General features: G+C 36.7%; 1 protein-coding gene across 3 annotated transcripts; it reads right to left on the reverse strand.

The window, feature by feature from the left end:
* Nucleotides 1–1,015: 1,015 nt before the first annotated feature.
* On the reverse strand, nucleotides 1,016–26,722 carry LOC103708216 (Regulator of chromosome condensation (RCC1) family protein). Of its 3 annotated transcripts, XM_039114779.3 has the most exons (18): nucleotides 26,212–26,590; nucleotides 23,279–25,888; nucleotides 23,074–23,135; nucleotides 22,944–23,011; nucleotides 20,144–20,265; nucleotides 18,969–19,074; nucleotides 18,786–18,837; nucleotides 18,600–18,717; nucleotides 18,449–18,479; nucleotides 18,154–18,177; nucleotides 17,893–18,017; nucleotides 15,947–16,028; nucleotides 14,323–14,445; nucleotides 14,175–14,228; nucleotides 14,022–14,091; nucleotides 5,315–5,348; nucleotides 1,579–1,963; nucleotides 1,016–1,288 (listed from the first exon to the last, which is right to left on the reverse strand). In XM_039114779.3, the coding sequence occupies exons 2-18, from the start codon at nucleotides 23,343–23,345 to the stop codon at nucleotides 1,228–1,230; spliced, it is 1,584 nt and encodes a 527-aa protein (XP_038970707.3). In that variant the 5' UTR covers nucleotides 23,346–25,888; nucleotides 26,212–26,590; the 3' UTR covers nucleotides 1,016–1,227. The 3 variants fall into 3 exon arrangements, 2 of the variants coding, with proteins under 2 accessions (XP_038970707.3, XP_026660863.4); XM_026805062.4 differs by lacking the exon at nucleotides 23,279–25,888 and having other exon boundaries at nucleotides 26,212–26,722; XR_005506638.3 differs by lacking the exons at nucleotides 1,016–1,288; nucleotides 23,279–25,888 and adding an exon at nucleotides 5,737–5,791 and having other exon boundaries at nucleotides 1,872–1,963; nucleotides 26,212–26,651.
* Between the last annotated feature and the right edge of the window lie 1,080 nt (nucleotides 26,723–27,802).

Below are 27,802 nucleotides of genomic sequence, written 5' to 3' on the forward strand. Positions count from 1 at the left end.
CTAAAAAAGATAAATTTTACTTATTTGATTGATAATGAAAAAGTAACACATTCTAAAATGGCTTATATTTAGTTTTAATTGAACAATTACTTTTTTTCAAAAAATTATATAAAATACCTATCACGTACTTATAAAAAAAATGTTGTTTCATTATTTAAAATAAAAACTGCAATTCTCAGCCGATGAGAACTGAACTTCGGCACGTCCCAAATGATTTTTTTTTTCCGACAAAAGAACTACTTTTTCATCTCTCTTTTTTATAAACTCCAACCAATTATCAAATATATTTTTATTTTTTTATTGATCATACTTTTTTTTTTCCTCTTTCCGCTAACCACGTAAGTCCTTACATCCGATACAATTTCTAGTTACGAATTTTCTTTAAGGAGCAGTGGAGTACCAGCCACATCGGACAGTGAGGTTAGCGTAGGAAAACATCTGAAGCAACCCATTTCCGTGCGGTGGAGCCCTAGAGAACATGGATTAATTAAAAAAAAAACAAAGACGGCCCTTTTCACCCGCGCCCTTAAGCTGGTGCCAGCTATACATTGCAAGATTTGAGAATCGTGCTCCAATTGAAGCCATCAAAGTGAAAGAGACTTTTTGTCACCGAGCATTAATTGTTTGATTCAAAATGGGCATGCCAACAGCACTTGGCTTGTGGTTGATCCACCACCCACAAGAAATTATATATCAAAGTAATTTTGCACCCTTGTTCCAATCTTGAAAAACAGAGATCTATACATAGTAGAGCCTGCAATGCTTCACCATTCCATCATCTCCTGGCACACCATTTCACATAATATCATCATGAAGCAAACTAGTTTGCAGCCCAGCTCAAAGGCTCGTGGGTATCTCAATTTTTTTCACCCAAACTGATAAATATATTGTATATGGAGGAAATGGCCCTGCAAGTTTGGCACCAGTAACCCTGCTTCCAGGCTCAACTATCCAAGAGAGAGAATAATAAAGAGTATATAAGACCTCATCACCAACCACATTTGAAGAGAACAGCTAAAACCAAACCATGAAAGAAGCCATTCTGATAAAGTATACAATGCACCATTTGATTTCGCATGCATCAGCATGGGCTCATCAGAAATGATACATGTACACATTGCTGAAGCAAAAGAAATAAATCTATCCTGCAACTCTCATAGCTACTCTTTTGCAGGCCTTCAGGTGAGAACACTTCGACAGATTGATCTAACGACCCGAGGCATCGCTCTAACCACAGCGGCATGAGGTCAGGGGTTCAGGGCCATTCTGGCAGGTTCTGACATGGGGCCTGCAGTTTTAGAGATTTGAGAGAAGCTGTCTAGAGTTCAAGTAAACAATAGAATAAAATGAAGGTTGCTTTAAAACCAACAGAATTACAAGACAAATGGATATACAGCATTTTCTTGCTTTTGGCCCATCCTAGAGTGACAGTGAGAAGTCCTGTAACTATGTTGAGGAAACCATTAAAATTGAAATAAATGTCAATATAAAGAAACCCTCAAGTCACAGCATCAAAGCTACCCAATTTGCTATGCTATCCCAAACAAAATTTGAGGTGTTTAATGGGTAAATGATCACCTACTGGACCTCCCCCTCTTCCCAGCCCGCCCTCTCCCACGACCACGTCCCGAGCTTGCTTTCTCAGTTTCTTGGCGCCCTTGGCCACGGCCAGAACCTTTCTCAGATTTAGGGCGGCCCCTCCCTCTTCCTGAACTCCTCACCTGAGTTACGCCCTTCTTGGCACCCCTTCCTCGGCCTCTACCAGATGATTTGCCACCCCGCTTACCCTTTGTGTCCTTGATCTCACCATTCATGTCTTCATCATCATTGCTGTCATCCCCTTCATCTTCATCCTCTGACGAGTCCCCATTCTTCCTTTTCTTGGAATTTGCAGAAGAATTAGCAGCACTTTTGTTTGCGCTCTTACCAGGAGTGTTATTTTCATGTTCATTATCTTCTGTTCCTGCAACAGTGATAACCTTAATTAGACGTTACATTTGGATGTAAGTTGCAAGACATCCACAAAATCCAATGTCAGCTCAAATGCTGTCAGCTAAAGATTTTATATATCCATTACATAGTCTAATCAGGAAAAAAAATATTTTCACTTGTTCTAGAAGTTTAACAACACCTGAGCCACTGTTTTTGAAAGTCAAAATATTATGTACCCAAAACAATCAAAATATTAATAGAGAACTGCATGATCAGCTGTGTATTTATTGAACTGCATTTTCACATATCTCTATTACAAAAGGAACCAATTATATGTTTGTTACTGAATAAAATTTGATGGGATAAAAAGTGCTCTATTCGATAGATATTCAGAAGTGATCACTAAAGTTCAAAGATTTTGAATAAATTTTTAGAAGGAAATGAAGATATGGAGCAAAATGGGGTTGAAAGGAAGGCAGAACAACAACCCTATAATTTCTCAGCTGTGTTCCCTTCACAATGTTTCTCACCTTCCACTTCTGACAAAGTATATCAAACCCTTCTTACTTGGCTTTTGAATCATCATGTCCAGGACTCCTTGGATGGCAAGCAAGAATCTGACATAAGTCAAACCTAACCTCCACTGTACAAACACTAAAAATTGCCATTATCTTCATGCCTATCTTCCATCAGATAAAACTTCAAGATTTGCATAGAATCAACAACTGGACTGGGAACTCGACCTGTTCACAGGGTTGGGCTGGGTTCGGGCTGGGCTCTGCCTAAGTTATAGTTAGGCCTGGGCCCAGCCTATGGGCCTACTTCCCAGCCCTAAGCCTGGCACATACTTGGGTTTCGGGTTTTGTGCTGAGCCTCAAGCTTTCTGATCTTATTTTTCAATTTCAAAAAAATGAAAAAAAAAAATACTTACAAATGTTTTTAAGAAGATGTCAAATAAGTCACTACTGATCTTCCCTGAGCTTAAACTTTCCCCGATGACATGCTCTAGGCTAGGTTGACATGCTCTAGGATAGGTGGCATGGGCAGCAGTGTTGCTGCTGTTGGCCTAAGAGATGGGGGGTGGCAGCTGAACTCAGATTGCATACACCTTCTCAGATAAGAAATCTATGAAAGATCAGAAAAACATTCTACTGGGGTTTGGTTATCATCGATCTAATGCAAACCACTAGCATTGGGCTTTATTAGAGCATGTCCCAAAACATTGTCTGATCTTTAACATGAAAGACCTCCAATTTCCGAAATCAAAATGTAACAACAACAGATAATAGCACATTTTCATATCACATTGAAAATGATATAAGACACAAAATCATTCTCCAAGGAGAAAACCAAACAATTTTTCTTCCTGATTCTATTCAAACGTTCATCAACTATACAAATGTATACGAGTTCTATGCTAGGCCAAACAAAGACAAGAAATTGAGCTATTACCTAAACCAGAAGCACTATAACCTCTGCGAAAAACAGCAAATAATATAAAAGCTCCTGATTCCTCTAATCCAAACCCAGATCCAAGGAAAAACAACCCGGCATTCCCTGAGGAGCACTCTCAGATTAAGATGCAAATCCAAGAATAAGATGAATTACCGCCAAATCCAGAAATGGAGAAAAAGAAGACGGACAAGACGATGAAGTGAGTAAAAATCCCAAAGAATGAGGGTAAGATCTACCCTTGGGAACTGAATCTTAGAGATTGCCGTGATGAATCCACCACTCTCACTGTTCCAGATGATGGGAACAACTACAAGAACTGCCATGAAACAAGGTCAAGAAGGAGATCATGGCCATGTAGAGGAGTTGCATTGCTGCAATTGACGACATAGAGGACTAACAGGCTTGTGTGGCAGAGCTGTAGTTGACAGTGTCACCATGGCAACAGATGCGCTCCAACAAATGGGAGAAGAAGAGGAGAGGATGGCTGCCACGGCTGTGATAGGAGAAGAAGAAAGAGGAGGAGAGGGGTGTTAGACGGATACAGTCGGAAAACAGGATAGGAGAACTAGCTTTCTTCCTTCCCAATCTCCAATAAACAGCGGTAAATCTGCTAGCCGAACCACCCTAGGGTGAACCTAGGTAATACATACACACACACACACATAAAATAGATCAGGCTGGGTTTTAATGCCTAAACCTGAGTCTGGCCCAGCCTGCTGGGCTTAAAATCTTGGCCCAGGCCTACCCAAAATGCTTCGGGCTTGAGCAGGCTGCCTAGCCTGTGAACAAGGAACAAGTAGGATGGATAAGAAGTGTCCTACATGGGAAAAGTCTGAATATCTCTGATTCAACCAAGGAACCTGCAAGTATTCACCACTCCTCAAGACACAAGTATGCGATACAACTTCCAGGGCAAGTCACATTCCATATAATTACCACCAGGGCATACAATCATCTGGTCAAGAGGCTATCTCACTTTGTAATCAATTTTTTTTTGTTTACCATGGGTTCTTGTTCAATCTCATTAAAAGCCACCTATCTAATTAAAACTAGGTAAACCAACGAATACATCCCTTTCCTGTCTCCTATCCACTTTCCCCTATTTCTTTGCAAACAATCCATCACTTTGATCCCCCAATCTGACCACCCACCAGTGTCTCAGAAAATACCGACGTGCCTTAACTACTTGGGTTCCATCTGTAAATTATGATGGTAATGATATAAATTTTATTGTACAAGCAATATGGAAATATGATTTAAGCTGAATTAAGCAAGCCAAATTTAAATTTACAAAGTCCCACAAAAGATTGTGAATCATTACATTTGGTAAGGTACAGAACCAGAATTCAGCTAGAGAAGGTCACCAAATTATATTGTCCTGTTTAATGGTTGTTAGGTCCAATCTCATATATGACCACCAACTCTATAAAAATTATTCTCCTACATGATAAAAACTTTTCCCATCCAACAATCCAGCAAGGGCAGACATCATCTCTTCTAATTCCAACTGACAATTAAATTCAGCTTCCATCCACTTTAGATGCCTCCATTCGAAAATGATATAAAGTGATTCCTACATCTCTTCCAATACCAACTGACAACCTAGACTAGCAAGAAAATTTAGATACCTCCATTCAAAAATGATATGAAATGATTCCATTTATGAACTTTAACATCATCATGATGGCAGACCCTAAAAACTTTATTTTGCCTAGATCTACCCCAAAGTGCTAATTTAAATCTTTATGGTTAAGATCACTGAGTAAACAATTGGATAAGATTTTTGTTCGTTTTTCCTCCCCCACCCCCCAAGGGATGATCGACACCTCCAGAAATTTCACTGACTAGTTAGAGTAAAATCAAACTAAAGGTAATGAAACATATAGTAATAGTCCAGAAAACTGCTTGAATAGCAGGGTAGACGTACCATCAGCAGAACTTTCACCATGGTAAACTTCCAGCTGGAAAAAAAAAAAATCATTAGATTGATTAGAGCGGTACTTCATGGACTGTTAAAAGTATGCATAAACACTTATAAGACAAGCAACAAAGAGAAAGGCTTGATCATATTTTTACGAAAAAGGAAATGATAATAAAGATACAGGCAGTACTAAGCTGACTGCTAAGCTAACATGATAGAATTCAAAGCAATATCAAAAAGGCTAGGTTGCAGTTCTTTAAAATAAAAAGAGCATAATAGTCCTTGATATCCTGAGACTGCTTCCCTACATGGCATGATAATGCTGTAATAAAATTATATACACAATCATACAACTGGAGAAGTGGGACCAATCGAACATGTAAAATAAAACCCTTCATTAAAACTTCATCTGATTAAAGTTAAGTTACCTGATTATCTCTCCTCATGTCCTTAAAAATGTAGCGTCAGTCATCTATTTCCTTGCTGGCATCCAGAGACACAAAATAAGTAATTAAATTTATCATTCTTTTCCAGTATTCTCACTTCATTTAGAATAAACTACAACATGGACATCTAACCCATCAAAGGAAAGTCCTCATTGTTTGCTTACGTTCGAATTCTAAAACTTATTGGCATTTCCTTTTATTCTCCCTGATTAGCTGATCCTTCCACTGTCTATGTCAGCAAGTTTATAAAATTCAAGGTTTCCATCTCGGTTGAGACTTGAGACCTTGGTTTTTATCGATTTTGAACACTTTCGGACACACACTTCTGGATACAATGTGTAAAAACTTTAACAAATAAAAAATTGAGATATCAGCCAATATGACGTACTCATAACAGGCGCAATATTGTTCAATCACTATTTTACTTTCTTAAATAGGATTTCTTAATTAATAAGCATTGCAAATAATATTTTAATATAGTTCTAATCTAGCTTTACCATATCCGCCAGATTTTGATATCTCATTCCAAAGATATCAGAACATCTCGGTTCCCCCTAAATTTTCCCACTAACCATATTGGCCAAGCAAAACAGAGATCTTGGCTCATTCCAGTCTCAACCATTCACCAAGATAACTGATATTTCAAGATCTAAAAACCTTGATCAGAGTCATGTGAAATCATGTATAACTTGAAAAGTACTGCAAGCCAGTGTTACTTGGACACAAACCATGGGTGTCAAGTGTTCACGTATCTTGAAGAATCTAACATAACAATCTTAATAAATTTGGACACATGGACATGGCAATACAATTTAATATTAATATAAATATATGTGAACGTATTTGGAATCATTTTTGATTATCAAGTTGTATTGGATTTGAAATTATTTCAAGCCAGAGATAACCAAAGTACCATGGTTTGTCCGGTCCATGTTTCTCTGGCACTAACCATCTGTTTGGTACGAAGGATGGATTGGAAGAAGGATCGATAGGGAAGGAAGGATGAGTCTTTGGTGAAACATGAAAGGATGGAGGGGAATGATTCTTCTCTCTATTTGGTATAGGAATGAAAGGGAAGATGAAAAATATTTGTATGAAATTTTTACTAAATTACCCTTTGATAAAAAAGATATTATCGTTATCAATTTATAACACTTCTTTATACTAAAGAAGTGAGGCAATATATAAACATATAATCTTTATAATTGTATAAAAAATTATGAAAATTTTTAAGTTTAATTTAATTTAATTTAACTTAATAAATAATTTTATAAATTGATCATATAGAATTAATTTATTTATATATATCAATTATATAAATAACTAATTAATTTATAATTTAATTTAAATAGCTAATTAAGGAGGAGAAGAGAGACGGCAGCAGGAGTAGAGAAGAGGTGGGGCGTGGGTCTTTGGTCTAGTAAAAGAGTTAAGAAGTGTTAGGATTTTGTCATAAAATTAATGAGGTGTAATTTTGTCAACATAGAAATTCAACCCTCCCATGCTCCATCCATCCATCCTTGCATCCTCCCAATTTGGAAGGATACAAATTGGTGAGCCAAGATGGATAGACATTTCCTTCTTTTTCATTTGTCCTTCCTAAGATTTTTGAACCAAACTGTGAATGGAGCCCATCCATCCTTCCAACCTCATCCATCCTCCCTCTCATGACCACAACTGAACACAGCAAAAGTTTTAGTCACGTGACCGAAAGTCTTAGTGTCCGGGTAACACTGGCATAGGCAATAAGAATAAACACACTAAAAGATAACAAATTTGAATATCCATATTACATGAAAAGCAACATAGCGAATGCAAGTAACTTCATGAACCATGGATTGTAACATCACATTGAACTGAGGCCAAAACCATGCAAACTGATCCAAAACTAAGTCAATTTTCAACTTCCAACCAAAACACCTAATGGGGCCTAATTTATCAAATATACAAGGCCCAAGTTAACAAACTCTAGGCAAAAGGTCTTACTTCAACATTTTTTGTGCGCATGTGTGCAAGTGTCAGTGTATGGATTACTCTTAGGTGATATATGAAACCTCTAGAAAGTATAATCAAAAGACCGAATTCAAAATTTCCAATTTTTGAGTAGAATTTTAAGCTTCAGGTGTTTGATTGACTAATCTAAGCAAGACCTATTAAACATTTATTACAACTTGTGAAATACATTAAACAATCATATGCATAAAATAGCATATATCTCTATTTAAAGTACTTTTGTTATTCCAACACATACATGGTGTATAAGATAGCTCTCACATAAAATATTATAATTTAAAACTATATGAACAATGGTCTACTATGCCGGAACCAAGGCCCGCATCAGTTGCCTGGCGGCATGGGTCGGTATGCCTCGGTACTGTTCCGTGCTGGGCCCGTACCGACACAGTAGAGGCAACAGGAGAGAGAACGAGAGAGAGAATGAGAGAGAGAAGGGGAAGAGAGAAAGAGGGTGGCGGAGCCCCTCCACGACCCTCCGCGCGCTCGCCGGCCTCCGCCAACACTCTCCCTTCCTCTCCCGCTCGCTCTCTCTTTTCGTCTCTTTCCTTCTCCTCCCACCCCTCGACTTTTATTTTGTTTTGGTCGCTAGAACTGTTCCGGTCCGCAGCCAGTACGGCTAAGTACTCCCTGAACAGCCCGCATCGGGACGGTTCCACCGACCATGATATGAACTATAGCTAGTTTTCCACCATGTTTGTATTTAGTAATTCATACAATCTGTGGAAGGTGTACATACCATACACTCAAATATTCAAAAGTGCACCATAAATTATAAAATAAAACCTAAGGGCCAGTTGGCATTGTTGCTGTTTTTGTATTTTTATCTCTCCAAAAAATTAGTGAAATGACACATGGATATTGACATAGAAGATGGCATTTGTGCCAAACTTCTGCTATTCCTTGCTTCTATCTCCTCTCTTTTTTAAAAACAATAAACCTATGCTTTCAGAAGCTCTGATACAAAGAATTTTAAAAAACAAGAAGGTTTCATCATACATGTTATTCAGTCTAATTAATTTTTCAAGTTGGGTTTTTGAAAAAAAGAACAAAAAGAATACCAGATGGCCCCCAAGTTACTTGTTTAGCTTTTCATTACTTTTATATCTTTTTTTCTAGTACTTTCTTTCTTTCTTTGTGCAGACACTCTGAAACTCAAACAAAAATATTTAAAAGTGCCAAAACTGGATCATATTATGGTCCCCGGACAAAGAGCAACAAAAAAGATAATGTACTTAAAGTTATCCCCTAAACTATATTTTCCTCCCATATATAAGTATTTAAACATTCATCTCCAACTTCAGAATTTATTTCAATGAACATGACTATATGCTATGGATTAAAAGTTACTAATTAAAGCAATCAGAGAAAGAACATAGAACAAAGAGATTAATCTAGCTTTATAACTCAGCACACAATAGTGTGCCACCATGACATTTTATTGTTAAATTTTCCTGCTACACTATTTTTTGGGGGTCTATAAACATGTTATGTAGATGACTTTTACCTTCAGGACACAAAGCTTAAAGCAATATTCATGTCCATGAAGCAAGCATCCAATCCAGACACATTCAAGTATCTAAATCAATAAACTAGAAAAAGGAGATACAGGGCATGTACAAAACCAAGTAATTCAATACATACACATAGACAGACACATATAACAGAGAGCAGAGAGACGCATGCAAGCTCACAAGCGCATACCCACACAACAAATTGCAAATAATGTAAAACATAAATCATTAGAAGATATTACTAGTTAAGGTGTTTAGTTATGCAGGTATTTATCCAAACCCAAAGATTAGCCTATGGATACAAGAAACACACAAGTTCACGGAGAAATTTAATGCCTGTTTGCAACATAACTAGTCTTTGAACTCATTGCTGCAAAGGTTAATTGTCCATTGATCTCTAAAATTTGTGAACAAAGAATTGGACAAATACCTATGGATTTGATGCGTATACGATCATGTATATGTAACCAGCACAAATTCTTCAAGATGGATGCAAAAGTCCAGGTAACACACAGGCAGGGATCCATTTCAGACAAAAACTAAAAACAACTCAGGAATCTAACCTCTGAGATCAGGCTACAGATTCTTTTCTATACTCAATTTGTTACCTTGAATCCTTTATATTGCCCAACATTTAAAGTTACGTAACATTAAGACCATATTATTATATATACAATTTTCTAACAAGTCAATAAGATATGTATTTATCACATAATACCACAAGAGAACCTCTCTACTTTCATCCAACAAGATCTATTTCTGTTACATACATCTTCATCTATCTCCTCGAGGGTGAGCTTTAGTACAACGGTAAGGTCTAGAGGTCACGTGTTCGAAATACGGATATAGTCTCTCTGCACGTAAGGGTAAGGCTATGTGCACCGACCCCCCCAAACCCTGCAATAGGAAGAGCCTCGTGCACTAGCCCGCTCTTTTTTTTTTTGCCTCCTCATTACTTAATATAACCCAAATAAAAAAATGATCCCTCTGTGATACTCTTATACATCAATTTTAGTTGGAGGCCCATTTCATTTCTATTTTCACACAAATTGTGTTATATATTTGTTTTTATTCTATCAATTTTCGGTGCCAATTTTCTAGGACTTTTTTCTATAGATTCAACTTAGCATTTAGTCTTGTTCTTTTCTCATCAATCAACTTTATATCATCTATAAATGACATACACCATGGTACAATCTCCTAATCATTAACAGTAAATTCATCTATAATTGGCAATAAATAAATATGGCCCTAACTATATATCCCTCCTATGTCTGGACATTAATTATGCCTATTCCTAACTATTGTCATATGCTCTAGCATAGTTATGAATAATTTTAGTGTATTGTAGATACACAACCTTCTTAAAGCCCCACCAAACAATCTTTCTTCATACCCTATGATGAAATTTATTCAATTTAATAAAGACCATATGGAGATTTTTCCCTTCTTTCCATATTCATTTGTTAATTGGCCAAGAAGATGGCATCGATTATTCACCTTCTACCATTAAACCAAATTGGTTCTCTAAGTCCATACTCATTTTTTAATGTCTATTCAAATTTCCTTTCTTGTAACTTTATAGTGTATTTTAACTCTGTGATAATTAGAGCAAACTTTATATGCTGCATTCGTTCTCAAAGATACATACCACAATACTCCAATCATTGGGCATTTTCTTTGTTTCCATGATATCATTAGATAAGCTAGGAAAGCAAGTAAGCCAGCATATCCCGCAATTTTCCAAACCTAAATAGGTATTTCATCTAATGTAAATGTCTCGCCTTATTGGATCCCTTCTCGAGTCATCTCCCCCACAGTTTCATGAATTTTAAGAGGAGAAACTTGACAACCCCTTTCTAGCAGAATCCTCATCTGACAATTTTTGAAAATAACATCTCCATCTTTATTTAATTTCCTCATCCTTGCACGAGATCATGTTATTCTCTCTATTAAGCCATCTAATTTTGATCAATATCTTGAAATTTCCTCTCCATCATTTACCTATTTATAAAACATTCTTACCTTCCATTGAAATTATTAAAAAAAAGAATATTTCCCTTCCCAGCCAACATTCTTTGACAATTGGCCTTAGAGAGAAAAGGTGCATCCATAGGCTCTCATTGTAAATCTATCCAGATACCATTAGGAGGACAAGAAAGACAGATTTCATATTTCCATGAAATCTAATTTATTTTCCTCCAAAGAAGGTGGGAAATTAAGAGTAAGAAGTGCAGCTCATATGAAAAATTTTCAGATGTGCATGCACACCTAGTTATAGTCTCTTTAGCAATTCCAAAGCACTTTTAAAGTGCCTCAAAAATCAAATTAAACAAAGTACTACTAAACATGATAATCATATTAAAAATCCATTTAATGACAAATTCCAATTTCATGTACATGTATGCATGCATATGCACACATATGCATGTGCAAGCATGCATGCAAGCATACATGTGCGTGTGGATGTCTATGTCTTACTCAAGTACAGGGATGGGATTGGAGGGAAATGGGAACCACAAAATTACTAAAAAGCATATTGATAGAAACAAAAGCTAATGATATGGGCTTACTAACAAACAAAATTACTAATAATCATATTCAAAGTTTATTTAGTGACAAATTCCAATTTCATGTACATGTATACATGCATATGCACACATATGAATGTGCAAGCATGCATGCAAGCATACATGTGGATGTGGATGTCTATGTCTTAAGTCTTAACTAGGGGATGAGATTGGAGGGAAAATGGAAACACAAAATTACTAATAAGCAAATTGACAGATGCAAGGTAATAAAAGCTAATGGTATGGGCTTACTAAAATTTGGAAGTATATTAATGCATCAATTAATTTCCAAAAAAGCTGTAATTGTGGCAACCAATTTAGAAGGCTATTACAACTAAAGTACAGGTCAAACTTGAGCTCTATCATTACCAAGTTAATAGAAACCAAATCCCAATCCATAATCATTGAGAATAAAGATAAGTTGATGTCTGACCCATAAACCTATAAATGAATATGCATGCACTTTTGTACAGGGTCATTATTGGCTTCGTATCTGACAAAATTGATTTATCCTATCAGTAATTTTCACAAAATCACGGGTAAGGTATTTTCAACCATACAGGAAAAACCTATGAAGGCCTTTAGAAACCAAGCACCATATATTTAGTCAACGAGTCCTACAGTTAAACCTGGTAATGATTCATATGTGGTAACTATGACCTACATCTAGCCTTACCAAGGCTAGGACCCATGAACTGGTTGTTTGCTCGAGCTTTGCACCAAAAATAGTACTACAAGATACAATTTTCAGTTTATCAGTATTACCTTTTTCTAAACAGGAATTTATCTAATAGAAAGTACTGTTCATATACACTTTTTCATATGATGACAATTCATCTAGAAGTTTGTATCACATTTGGTGCAGAGCCAAAGACTGATAAAAGAATCAGGTGAAGGATTGACTACAATCATCTAATGATGATCTTTCGGTTCGAACATCAACAAAAATTAAATGATCTAAGAGACAACATGTTCGAGCCATGGACCAACTACAGCATATATCAGATAATTGTATCATAGTGGATCAAAGAGGTTAACCAGAAAGCAGCAAACAATATTTTCATGTGGCCACCGTGCAACATATAACTACTTTTACATTCGAGGTACACGAATAGCTCCTAGTCAAGCAATACCATTCAGACTTCTTGAAGGCGCTAGCTAGCCTGGTGATAAGATCTCTTGCTGATTGTACCATATATATGAGAATGTTTTCCACCTTCCTCAAGGTTAGAAGGGTACATGGTACTGGGTGAAGGCTACTCTTTGTAATGTAGTCTGATGTTGTAAAGCACCATGGGTGCAAGATGGGCAATAACAAGCTTTCCCAGACCCTATATGATAGGCAGGAACCAAAACGTTAAGGAACCTATAAAATATAAAAGCCCAAAATAGGGGAGGAAAGTAAATAAACCAAAAAATAAATAAATATTTTTCTCCATATTGCAACCACTTATGCTTTCAACAGCATAGCAGCAACTAATGTAGCCTCTGTCACTGTCTGCAGTGGCCGTTGTTGTTGCTTGCCTATGTTGCTTGTTGTAACACAGGGCACTGCTAAATATGCCAGTGGCAGAAGAGATAGCAGCAATTGCCACAAACTCAAAACAAAAAGCAAAGACAAGAAAAGACGAGGTGGAAAAGTCGGAAGAAAAATAAGGTTGGTTGAAGGAGAAAGTAAAAGATGTACTTCATGCTGGGTCCCTTGCCACTGCTTGGCCTTGTTGTTGCCTTTAGATCCCGTCACTGTGCCTTGATTTACACAGAAAACCTAATTAAAACCCAACCAAACTGCCTTATTTTCCTAACCTGACCCATGACCCCAACCACTTCCATAGTGTCTAATGCAACTTGTCTGACCATAGCATCCGCTTTGGGTCCAGCAGGCTGCCAATGCACCTGCCCAGGCCCAAGCAGGTCATTTAGCAGGACAGCCCACCTAAGTTATGATTCCACTCCTTTTTCTTAGAATAGTGGTGTAGCACATAAAAAACAAAAGGGAAAAACAAAAACAAAAGATCTAACTTGACTGGTTGCTGTTAAATCTAGAGGTAGCATCAGATTTTTCTTGACTTGTAGTAATACATGAACTTTCCACATTAAAAATGAAAAATAATAAGCATCCAGAAGTATATAGTAGGAAAAAAAACCGTATTATATCCAATATAGTTACCTGATCCAGTCGATCACCAACATTTGCTCTATCAACAACAATCAGAGAAAGACCCAATCCACAGGCCACGCTACAGAAGTTTTTCAAATTTTAGGCCAAAAATATAAAAATATATAATATTATAATCCATGAAAGTAGCAGTGTACTAAGTACCTTGTCACATGCATGCCATTAAGAATATCAACTTTTTTGGGGTTTGCAGAAGACCTATAAAAAAGACAAAAACCAATTTAGTCGTAACTATACAAGAATCTCAGCAAATAATAATGAAATAAAAATACGAAATGTCAAATACACATACTTCTGTCCTAGGGGACCATATCCAAGCTCTCCATACTGAGCATGACCCCAACTAATGCATGAATCTTCAGCACCAACAACATGGTGCATATAACCAGAGGCCATGCATCGGATATTCCACCCACTGATAACGAAAAAGAAAAAGAAAAAGAATGAAGAACAATTGAACAGTCAAGTGGACCAGTTAGCAACAGTGAAATAAAAGCAAAAACTACATCAAAGTGCTCAGACTGATAGCAGTAAAGTACACAAGGTTAGTAGATGTGACTTAATAATAATCGCATAATTTATCTCAGACACTCATTTTGGAAACACTTAGTTGTTACGTGGAATCTTTGATGTACAGGATAGAAGTTGCAGGATGCTCCTAACAGCAGGAACTTTTAACAGCAGACTATTGGACCTCTTAACAACACATTTTAGGGAAGTACTGACATTATTACATCAGTAGATGCCATATGGTGATCCTAGCATTATGTTAAACTTAGCTGCATGAATGAGTTATTAGGAGCATATCATTTAGGTAGTACTTGCTATTATCAACTAATAATCTCACTTGACATTCTAAAAAACCTTTCGCACTTGTCTTCTTTGATCCTTGTTGTAATGCAGCTCTGGTTTTTATTTCTTCACCCTCTCCCTCTCTCTCATCGTTGGTATCACATCCATGAGGACAGAATATAAATTCAACAAAACACAAGAACTTTACAAGGCTATGTAGATCCCATACCCAAAAAGTAATCTGGGGTCTCAGACCCAGAAAGACAAAAACAGATTTCAGATACCAAAATTGACCATAAGGACTACATCAAATGCATTTTTTCCATCCACTCTTCCCTTAGTATGATAACGTCAATTAGTATGTTAAACAACGTACTAGCCTTACACCAGTCCAAAGGATACCAATAGGACCAAGCCACCAATATAAAATTTCTTGACAAACTTGGTGACAAAATAATTAAATAGTCACTATTATAAGCAAATGTTAAACAAAAAGAACACAGACATAATAGTGCATGAAGCGAAATAGGTATCAAGAGAATAAACATGCATGGAGAAACAGGAACTGTCAATATGGAATCAGTTCAATTTCAAAAACACATCAGTTATGATAGCATATATAAGTGTATATATGTATGTATAAACGTATATTTAAAAGTATATATGTGTCTATATGTATGCATTACTAAAAGAAACATGAAATTTATCTATTTCTACGAAGTAATTGATTTTCTAGAAAGGAAGAATGTCAACGCATGCCAGTACATGCAAGATGCCAGCATATTGCCAACTAAACTTCTTCTCAGTAACATAGGCATATGTGTGTATATTATGTTTGCATTTCTAAGCAGAAACATGAAATTTATCTATTTCTGGTGGAGTTTGACTTTGCAGTTTGCAGAAAGGAAATATTTGTAAGGATGCCAGCTCAATGCAAGATGCCAGCAAACTGCCAACTAAATTTTTCTACATAACATAAAATATCTAATTAAAATACTTTAGCAAGCTAATTAATACAAATTTGACAGCTACAGTTCCAGGACAAGCTAATTAAGAAAAGCTGAAAAGATAACCAGTTATTCACCATTAATTATTTGGGCAAGCAAAGGCTTAAGAAATCAAACCTCAAATCCATAACTGGCTTAGGATACATCCAGTCATCGCCTGTGGTCTTCAATTTTCCCCACATATATAACTGACCTCCTCCTGGAAAAGGAATACAGTCATGAAGGCAAGTAATTATTTTCTGAATTACCATTGTCCGCTACCAGTAATGTGCTGATCTAAACGTTTGATGAGAAGTATTAAGGTCACAACGATATCAATAATAGGAACACTGTTGTATTTCTTAAAATCCTTAAAAGGAAAAACTTGAATATATAATGAATAATGATCTTTTATGACCAATATCTAAAAATCCATACTGCATTTCTCTGTTTATATAAACTTTGATCTGGAATTCATAATAAAGCAATAGCTTTCATATATTGAGAAACAGGTGTCAAATATATCCTATGAGAAGTAGGAGTTTCTTTAATTATATTAGTAGCATCTTGCCTGTGCTTTGCAGATAAGTTGATTTAGAATCAAGGGTTCAACTATTAAGTCAAAAGTTCAAACTTCAAAAAGATCTATATGAGAATGAGAACAAGTGGCAGAATATTAACTTTTGAACAGATACAGGCTGTATTTGGTGGTCACCTAACTGCTATATTTGGATGATGCTATCAATGTAGAAAACTCAGTATATGCAAGCATTAAAATAGAGCATTTGTGACATCAGCAGTTCAACTTAAATACTTGGACAGCCTGATGTGTTTCTCAGGCACTGAAGTTGATCGGATATGCCTAAAACTATTAGCAATTGAAGAAAGTACAGCATCAACCTAATTATCAGACAAATATGCACCAATTCACAACAAAATTTAGCTCAACAACTGGACAACAATGACAAAAAGATGTAAAAGACTATTAAGGAAAATTTATAGGGGGCCAATAATGACAAAACAGTGTCATTGATGCTCTACAAAACTTGATATTTCATAGCAATAGATCTATTTCTGTTGTTTATGCGTGCTCCTGCTTCCTTAGATTATGAAGCCACAAAGAAAATTTTAAGACAACTTTTGGGCACCAAAATTGCAGTACATTTTATTAGAAGAACAAGACCAATGACATGCAGCTTCATCCATCATAGGACTTGTGGATGCATATATGTCTCTCAAATCATTTTCTACAGCAAGTTTTTTCAAACAAAACATCTTACATCTCAAGGAAAGAAGAAAATAAGGTTGGAAAGTCAAGCATAGGCATATAAAGCATTACATAAATGGATGCACACACACATATATATCTTAGCAGTCAGGCAGCCAAGTCAACTGTTAATTGCAGCAAAAGTTTATGTTCCTCGATTGCAGTTTCCAGGTCTATAAATAAGGACAAGGAGCCATGTGCTCCGGTCACATTTAAGTACCCTCTTCCTAGGAGGTCATCCTCATACACAACAATGCCATGCGGTCTTCTCCAACATAACTATGATGAACTTTTACCAACAACTATGACTGACGACCTTCACCTGATCTGGTTGATCAAGCATATTGTCAGATAATTTATAACAAAAACATTTCAACTGAATGAGACTGAAAGGGAGTCTCTTTTTGTTCAATTCATGCTTATGGAGATAAATAATCAAGTAGCAGTTCCAGTTATTCCATGACAAATATAGTTTAATTACAATTAGAAGACAGTTGAGCTGTTGAACCCGCTTTGCATACTTGATAATGCATGATATACGTTGACCTCCTTAAAGTGAAATGTGTCATAGTTAAAGAATATACAGAGCAAATTGGCAAGGAAAGAAAAGAGAATTTAAATATACATTTGCAAAATTTACAAATTCAGACAGAGGAATGACTTTACAATGACCACAACATATGCTCTCAATAAGAAGAACCAAAGCTAGCATGTTAAATGTACAGTTAAAAAGCAAGTAATTTATAATATTTTGAAAAGTCAAACAGAAGAGCAACTCCATAATGGCCATAGCATGTTAAGAAGGAAGAAATAATACCAGCAGTGCATGCAGAACTGACAGAACCTGCTGAGACTATAGCATCAAGTGGTAGAACATTCTGCCTTTGGAATACTTCAACAAGACGAGGAACCCATTCATCCTTCTGCTCTCTGTGACCCAGCCTGAACTTCATCGAATCGAAGAGTCATCAGAAAAATACAAGCAGACACATTATGAGAGCACACATGTCAGGCAATCAAATTTCCACCGGTGCAAAAGAATTAGCAAGTTCAAGCAGTAGTTCCCATTCGTAAGTACCTTCCATATCCACCAAATCCCCAGCTGGAGTCACGCCATCAGAAAGGAAAGTAAAACAGAAGGAAAAATAGAAGTTAAGTAAGATGCATAAATCAAATGACTTGACAGCAGTACACAGACATGCATTTGCAAACAAGCTTCAATCTGGAAATTTGGAGATAGAATGGTAGAACACAAAAGGGATATGAAACAGCCCGTAGAAGTATGAAACAGCCCGTAGAAGACTATGAATGGTCACAAACTAATGTCTGCATAAAATAAACCATACACAAAAAAAGGAGCTTACGGCACATACGTGTAAACAAAGCCACTTGAATCAACAGCAACTGGATGTAGTTGGGCAGGTCAGGACCCAAAAAGAAAAAAAAGAAAAAAAAAGCTAATCAATATTCATTTGGAATAAGTATCCATGGCCTTAAAAAGCAAGAGAAAATAATAAAGGGAACCTGTATGGTTAGTTCCACAGGCAACTTTAACAATTGTTTTTCCTGAAAATGCAGCTATTGCTCGTGGACGAGGCTGCGGCTCATAGGCTAGCTTTACAGAACCTTCTTTGACATTATACTGCAAGTACACAACACAAACGTCAACGTACGGAAGATTTTTAACACAAAAGGTATTCCTATTCGAACCTCGTTGTCTGTTCCATGACCAAGTTGTCCATACTGTGGCAGACCTGCCGTTCTGCAGAACATAGCAAAACATAATTGACTGAGAAAACTGCTGAAATAGTACCCATTTTAAATTACCATGAAAACAGACAGAAAGCAAAGGAGATATGCACTGTTTCAGAACAGATATTCTGCATAACGTACAATATGGAGGAGCCTTCCACTGACGACAGCCATACAGTAAAATCAGCCCCACAAACACCAATTGTGGCTTCAGAAACCAAACAAGCAACAGGAGAGGGCTCGATTTCTATGAAAAGTATATAACCAGAAGTTAAATACATATTAAAGGAGTAATATTTATGTCAGGCTTGCTGTCACCATGTTCACTCCTAAGTAACGTATGTTTCACAAATTTGCTAAAAGAAATAAGAAAGAAATAGCAAAAATTTGGTGCATATAAACTTTAATGGATCGAGCATATTTTAGAAAAAAGTGCTTTAAGTCTCACCACTAGATAAAATAGTAAATAAGCAAAATTGGAACAGTATCATATTGATACATAAAATTTATGTATCAACTAGGTCAGTTTTAAGAAAAGAAAATCTACAGCAGCAGCAGCAGATTCCTCCATTGTATTTTATAACAAAAAAAAACTAGATAAGACATCATAGGACATGTTTCCCAAATAATATTATTGGCATAAAAGAACAAACTGTTAAGAGTGGTGATTTGTTTGCTTCAGCCTTTTGATAATCGTTAGCAATCAAAATTTACCATATTTTTAGGTTTTTATCTAATTTTATATATATTGAAGATGTCCTATTGTATGCCTGTGTACCTTACTTGGCTCAGCCAACACATGTTTACATAATTTCTCATTATGTTGCACAGTGTATGTAACTTGCTACAATTTAGATGTGATATTATGAAGCATAATTACAAAATTATTTCATCAGAAACCTATAGATATTAGTTGGTAGTTTACAGCTATCAACATCAAGATAGATGTGAATTTTTAATTATTATTAGCAGCATCAGCATGCTAAAGTCATGTCATGTATAATTAATCCAAATGAAACCAGCATGACACATGCATGATACATCACTCAAGTCCAATTTAAAGCAACAATAGCAGAAGAGTATAATTAACTATATGTCTTAAGGCACATCTTTGTTGTCATGCATCTCTATCATTTCATGAGCAAAGAAGGATAGTAAACTGATCTTTGGTGCTCGATATGGGCATACATATAATACACTGAACCCTGAACAGCAAGCTTTACAATCAGAACATACTTAAACAATAATGAACCAAGGTAAGAAAAATAAGGTACATGACAAGGCACAATAAATCAATCCATGAATTGTAAACTAACCATTCTTTATTGAACCTGACCCCAATTGCCCATACTTGTTCAAACCAAAAGAGAAAGATTTCCCATCTTCAGTTACCACAACTGTATGGTTCCTCCCAGTGCCAGCTCTGATAATTTTATATCTATAAAAAAAATGCACAACATTCAGCCAGCTGTTGCCAAATAAGAGCAGTCACACTGCTTGTAAGGTTTAGCAACTTGAGTTAACAATATCTAGGCTCGAAAAAACGCAATAATCAGCATGGCAAGCTTGTGCAGGAATTATAATTTTCTCCAATAAACTTCCCTTGATAAAGCTACCTTCTGGAGTGTATAATAAAGATGCCGAGAAAAAATAAATCAAATAGGCCAACTTAAAAGCCTTTAGAGTGCATAATAAAATGTCAAAAAAATCAAATAAACCAACTCAAAAGCCTGGACAAGTCATGACGTTTTCCGACTTGAATGCACAAAAAAGACCAAAAAGGAAAATCAGAAGATCACAAGTCATCAGTTGATAAATATTTAATGACTGCTATTACTGAAATCACATAAACATACTTTACTTTTAGTGTATTTATTATCCATATAAATGTGATAAATGTGATCTAAGATAATCACAAAATCCAAGCAATAATGATTCTTTATCATCTAAATATAGTAGATCCAACAGATTGAAAATGCAAATACAAGATTTAACAGGTATAAATACAACAAATCAAGTAGCTATTATACAATATAATGATATTATGAACATGAATACTAGGTTGGTACCAATACAACTATCCCATAGACTGGGCCCTTAAACTCAACTGTTCTGGACCTAAAATCAGGTGATTACTGTATGATCTCATCAGAGAGATTCACAGATGGGTCACAGCAAATTTGATAAATGTGATAAATGTGATCTAAGATAATCACAAAATCCAAGCAATAATGATTCTTTATCATCTAAATATAGTACATCCAACAGATTGAAAATGCAAATACAAGATTTAACAGGTATAAATACAACAAATCAAGTAGCTATTATACAATATAATGATATTATGAACATGAATACTAGGTTGATACCAATACAACTATCCCATAGACTGGGCCCTTAAACTCAACTGTTCTGGACCTAAAATCAGGTGATTACTGTATGATCTCATCAGAGAGATTCACAGATGGGTCACAGAAAATTTGATATGGCTAAGATTTGACTCAATTCACGAGTTTCAAAATCATGCTCATGACTCTTTCAAGGTAATTTGACTCAAAGAAGGACTCCTCATAAACATTAAACTAGACTGTATTCTTATCTTACCTAATTCCATCCAAATAAAATGAAAGAAAGAACACTATCAGATGGAAGTCTGAAGATTCTAAATAACACTCCTAGAAATTCTCAAATTCCTGACACCGTCTAACTTCTCCTAAAGTTTTTTTTTGGTACAGCAGCGGCTCTCATGCAATGGGTGTGAATGTGGCCAACAAGATCAGAAAACAAAAGACTACACAGGGGCTCAGACAATGACACATAGTTCGCCCAGATAAACTTCTCCTAAAGTTCATGTCTTGAACTTAAGGCACAAGAAAGCCTTTTTTAACGATTAAATCATGAATTGTGATTCTGGTCCCTTTTTGGCTCCATTGATGCTATAGGCACCTGATAGTGACTTGGACTTCACATAATCTCATGTATTGCATGATCTCAGCCATGTATAGCATAACTACTCTTATTGTTTGCTTAATCCAATAAGGGAGAAATAGTGCCGGGCTTATATATATAATGAATCTAACAAAGTTTGTAAAATTATAATTAATAACCCTCAAAGAACAATAAAGGTTTTCTAACAATGCCTCATCCCTGCAGCTGAAAGCATCCTAGGTCAACAGAAATTCGACATAGATATACCTTCTAGCCAACTAGCTTCCAGTGTCTCATGGCAAGCCCCTCTATTGTTTGAAGCTGCCCTATCAAGGATCCAACAAAATTTTCACATAGGGTAGACTCCAGATAGAGAATCAATACCCAATGATCTTAAAGTTTGAAGAGTCATACCTTTATTAGTAAAACCAGCACTTCGAATAATTCTTAGTTAAGTATTCAGGCAGGAAAAATATTAAACCAGAAAATTAAGTTAAGAATGAAGACAGCAGCCATTTGGAGATGTATGTATGAGATTAGAGTACAAAATAGATGTTCAAAAGAATGCTAGTTCAATAAAAAAAGAAAAAAGAAAAAAGAAAAAAAATCTTAGGTGAACTTCTAAATACCTTACGTACATGGATAAACTAGAGCTACATGACATAGATATAATAATAAAATCGGATAATGAGACTACTGATTGCATTGTATATGAAAATGCTAGAGTTATGTGATACTAGAACAGCACATGTGAGGGGCTGTCTGATTGAGATAAGGTAGTATTGTAGACATAATGCCATGAAAACCTTTTGAGTAATTATATAAAAGACAGATCTGTTTACACTCATTAAAATACATAAGCCAAAGTTGAGCAATAGATTATGAATAGGAAAATATGCACTTTACATAAATATGAGCTCTACAGACAATACATCATAGGAATATGAGCACTAAATTACTCACGAGAAAAGATTGGCGGAAAACATAAATATGAGATTTACATACAGACAATAACTGAAACTTATATCTATAAGATAATCATATATATATATACACTTATATAAGCTTACACCAAGACATCATCATATGAATAGCATAATAACACAGGCAAGCTTACGAACGATCGAAACATTTGAACTCCAGGGGAAAACTTAAAAAAGTTAAAAGGATGGTATATGTACGACTTACTTTGACAATCCAGACACAATAGTTGGCAAATTTCTTTGAAGAGTATCCCCATGTCCCAACTGTCCCTTCTGTGTGCATATCATGATGTGAGTATTAGCAAGGCAGAAATACTACTTAATTATGATCATACCTCATTCCGTCCCCATGTATAGCAACGGCCTTCAACATCCAAAGCCACGCAATGGCAAGAAGCTAGAGACATAATAGTAAATAATCATCAGAGTTTGTATCTCTAAATAAATAAATGCAGGAAATAAGAAATGTTGAAAGGTGAGGCAAAATAAATGTTAAGGGTAGAAACGAATAAGATGAGGAAGAGGAAACTAGCCAATCACCAAGCAATATCCCAAATTCTTGGGACATGAACCACAATAGAAGACCAACTTGATCACGCTTCCACATTAACGTATCTAAAGTACAACAACCCAGAATATCAGCAGACTGTGGGCAGTTTTTGAGCAGCAAAACACGAAAAGGAAAACTTGCTGTAGCTAAGACAATGAAGTGGATATACTGAAAAAAGGCTCAAATACAGAAGAGAAATCAGGTCTCGTGCTTCCAAAGCTTTCGCAAGGAGGACATGGTTCACCACTTTGTCTCATTTTCAAGCTCTAAGGCACATGCTTATTAAGAAAAGCATGTAGACTCTCGTAACCCATTTCACATTAGTTTCTCCTCTTGAGAAAGCTACCGCAAGATGCTGTCTAAGAAAGAGGTTTTTCATACATCTCTCACAATTTTCAATCACGAGCATTCTTTAGCATGGCTAAAGTCTTCGCTTCTAGACTACAAGCTTGAGGACTAATGTTGTGAATCTTCCACAAGGAAATCACTTAATAAAGGCCAGGACTTGGATGAGAAGATGCTGGTGAACATGATGTGAAATTAATAGAAGTGAGGAAAAAACAAGAGAGCAGCAGCAGCTGCTGACTGCTTGTGTACATTACCAACTCAATCACAATAAATGGGTTGAGAAGTCATCCCTACACCAAGAAATTGTTCAACAAAAAAAATTACTACAAAAGTATGAATAGTGAAAGCAACAGTCACTTGAAATTTTCCAGTATTACAATAACTACATAGAAGACAGAATAACATATCTGGCTCCCAAAATTTGCTTCCAATATAGTCTAAATTGAAACATATTGTTATAGATGCGCTAATGAGCTAGACAGTTTTAAGCAGTAGAATTCCTCCAAAAGTTTGATCATCAGTTTAGCATATGTTCCTCATAACAGAGTAGGCCAGATGACATGAAATGTAATCATATTCCATACTTGCCTATTATGGGTTATATCCCTTGTCAATGCAAGTTTCTCAAATTATTTCTCACTATTTCTATCCATGCTATTATAGGCCTCCCCAGATTTCCTCTTCACCTTTCAAAAGATCCTATTCCTTATTTTTACCAAGTTTGCCATTAAATTTTTGTTGCACTTGTGCATACCATCTGCATTGATTTTTAACACTGTCATTAATCGATCCAATTAATTTACTTCATATAATGCACTTATTCCTCACCATATCCTTTACTTCATAAAATATACTCATTCCTCACCATTTCCTTGCTAGTTTTACTAGGTACCCACCTCAGCGTTCTTATATTGCTTTATGCACTTGTATTTTTAAACTGCACAACACCATGAAATTTAGAATCATCTTATATAGCTTCACCATTAGTCTTAAAGGCATATGTTCCAAAAGCACTTCTGATCTTATCAATCAACTTTATACTATTATGAGTCCCTGTTACCATTTACTCTACTACAGGACATATCAATGAAACAAAATTGATCACCCTATCATATTGGAGCCTCATATCCGTTCTCTACTATTTCTTTGTGAGAGTTACTGATCCAACTGCATCCCATATGCTCCATTCCAGTTCTAGTGTTTCCCAATACTTTCTTTCACCAAAAAGTTTGAGCATTTAACTGTATTGCTGTCCAATAAATTTCCACTGAACAGCAAGCAAATTAAGCATACACAGTACCTCATTGTCATCGGTAGTAACTCCATCTTTGGGTAACTCATCCCACTGCAGCAACTTAAGAAACTTGTGCCGAGACCCCTTCATGGATGTCTTTAACATATTAAAATATAATTTTAGGTGCATCTTTCATCCTTAGTTCCCATAAAATAGTTCAAATAGTTCCTTACAAATCATGCAAACAATCAAATAGACAGATATTGCCCAGCATGATTCATCCAGCTCCCTTGTATCACCACACCCGATGCCATATATTTGTTACATACAAGGAGAAGTTCATCATGCAGATCAATTATAAGATGTTTTACTGCTAGCCTGTTGGCAATACCAAATATAATCCATGCAAGACATTTCTTAGGCTTTCTATGACAGGATGTGGCTACAAGAGTTACAAGCAAGAGAACACTACAATATTTCGATAAACTATTGTTTATTTCTGCACAATTCTCATGGGGTGTTGTCACATTTGGGTACCAAAATCAGTTCACTGATGTCAAAGATAACCCAACCACCTATAGAAAGGCAACAGATGCACCAATCTAGGAAAGTGAGATGTGCAAGGGTGTGCTTGAATGTTCCATGGTATCACCAGGTTTTTGTAAAAAAAAAATTTGTTCTGGTCTTAATTAAACTTAAGAAGCGCATTATTAAAAATTGTGTTCAGATCCATATAAAAATGAAATAACACGTAAAAACAAGGAATCAAATACTTCACCATAACTAGAATTTTTCAAAGCACAACATTCACTTGATTCCCGCCTTACATTTTCCGTTTTAAACTTCACAAAAGAATAACAAGATAGCACAAATTCGGATATAAAGGAAATTTAAAAACTGCACAAATGCTACAGGACCTTGCGGTTCCACGAAATCACTTGTTCAGCAGGCAACAATTTAAAAAAAATTGGATCACTTAGCTTGTTAAATCCCTTCTACCCGCCAGAATCCATAGAACCTGTTTCGAAAATCAATGATTTAAAGAAAATCAAATCAAAGAAGACGAAATGCAACTCATCTAACATCATAAAAACAAAATGCAGATCCACCCGATGCAAAACGCCCTTAAACAAAAAAAAGAGTTTTTACGCAAGACTTTCCCACCTTCCATAGGTGCGCAATAGAAAAGAGCAACATTGCAAATGGGAAAACTATATAAGAGAAACATCAAACAAACAATCCCTAACAGGAGACAACAGCATTTGATTAGAGAAAATGGAAAGAACGGTCAGAGGCGACGAAGGAGGAGGAGGAGAAGAAGAAGAAGAAGAGAAAACTCACTGCAGCCAGAGGCGACGAAGCGGATGTCGACCCCAACAAGGGGGCGGAGGCGGGTGGGGGAGACGAGGTTCCCGGTGAGAGGAGTTCCGGCCTTGCGGCCCATGACACCCCAGTTGGTGCCGCCGCAATACAGTAGCTCTCCATCGGCGGCCGCCGCTTTCTCGCCCTCCTCCGGCTTCTTCTCAGCGTCGGCGGCCGACATTTCAACGACGGGCGCGAGGCGGTGGACGATTGGGGAGCTAGGGTTTGTGCCCTAGATCCGAGAAAGGACGGAAGGGGATGCGAATAAGGTAGCAAAAAGAAAAAGATTTGGGGGGTTTTTAATGTTTGGCGTGAGGAGAGGGGGGAATTAATGGGCCGTGGAGGGAGAGAGAGAGGGGGTTTGTGCCTTTTTTGGGAGCGTTTTAATCCGCGGGCGCTGAGACTGATGGGCGGGGTCCTGGAGTTCCTGTGGGACATGAAAAAAAAAATATGGAAAAAAAATGCGAGAGAGAGAGAGAAGGAAAAAGTCAAATAGGGAATGGGAGGGAGCGAGCATTTAGTTGGTCGTCTTCGGATTGAGTTACGTCGAGGTACCTTCGAATTACATTCAAATTTATAATAAATTCATCTATTTTATATATACTTAATCTATCAATATAGTTAGGCCCATTTAGAAAATTTTTGGAGGACCAAAAAATACTTTTGATCTTCTAAAAATATTTTTAAATAAAAAAAATATCCGATAAAAATTTTAGAAAGCTATTTTAGCTTTCCGCTTTTTAGGAGAAGCTCCATATTGGAGCTTTCTAAAAAAACTATTTTGAGCTTTGCCGAAAAAAATTTTTTAACCAAAATACCTATAATAAAATATAATTGATGGGGGGGCAAAATGGATCGTCCTGCTCACAATAATAAGGCCACCTAATTTTAGCCAAATAAATCCCAGCACCGATTGAGCCGGGCCTCGGTCCCGCTAAGAGCTAATCCGAGCTCGGACTTCATTGAGAGCTCAGCCGACCTCCGATGGGTCTCTCCGCTGCTACGACTTGTGTCAACCTATTTCTGATGCTCATAACAACGACCTGAGCCTAAGCTCGAGTCGCACCCTTTATATTCGCCGACGCGCCCTAGCCGAGCCCGAGGCGCCCTTATATTCGCCGATGCGCCCCGACCAAGCTCAGAGCGCCTTATTCAATAACACTCCCCGACCCTCGGGCTCGAGGCGCTCTACCGAGCACATCTCGAAACTAGGGATGCTAGGCCGACCTCAGCATCCGACAAGCCGACCTAGCCAAACATATGTGCGACTTCTCACCGAGCTCGATCTTGCCTACAGGCGCATCCACGAGCCTGCCTACGCTGCCTACATAGTCGTACACTGCAACGCCTTCGCGTCATATTTTGCTTGCTGGCCAACAACAGTCAAGGACAATGTCTTGCTACTCTAGCCATACCCTGCTATAGCTGTCAACGCCATACCGCTCACAAAAATGGACTGCGTCGTGTGTCTCAAGCAAGCTCTAGCAACGCGCCATCTGGCTTGAAGCCATCTCTTCTCATGATGAGAACGGGCCATATCTCCGCTACCTGGGCATCTCTACAGGGATTA

Source organism: Phoenix dactylifera, chromosome 16 (genome assembly GCF_051530095.1).
Source record: "Phoenix dactylifera cultivar Ajwa chromosome 16, Ajwa_hap1_PhDact_Kaust_v1.1, whole genome shotgun sequence".
Classification (NCBI taxonomy): Eukaryota; Viridiplantae; Streptophyta; class Magnoliopsida; order Arecales; family Arecaceae; genus Phoenix; species Phoenix dactylifera.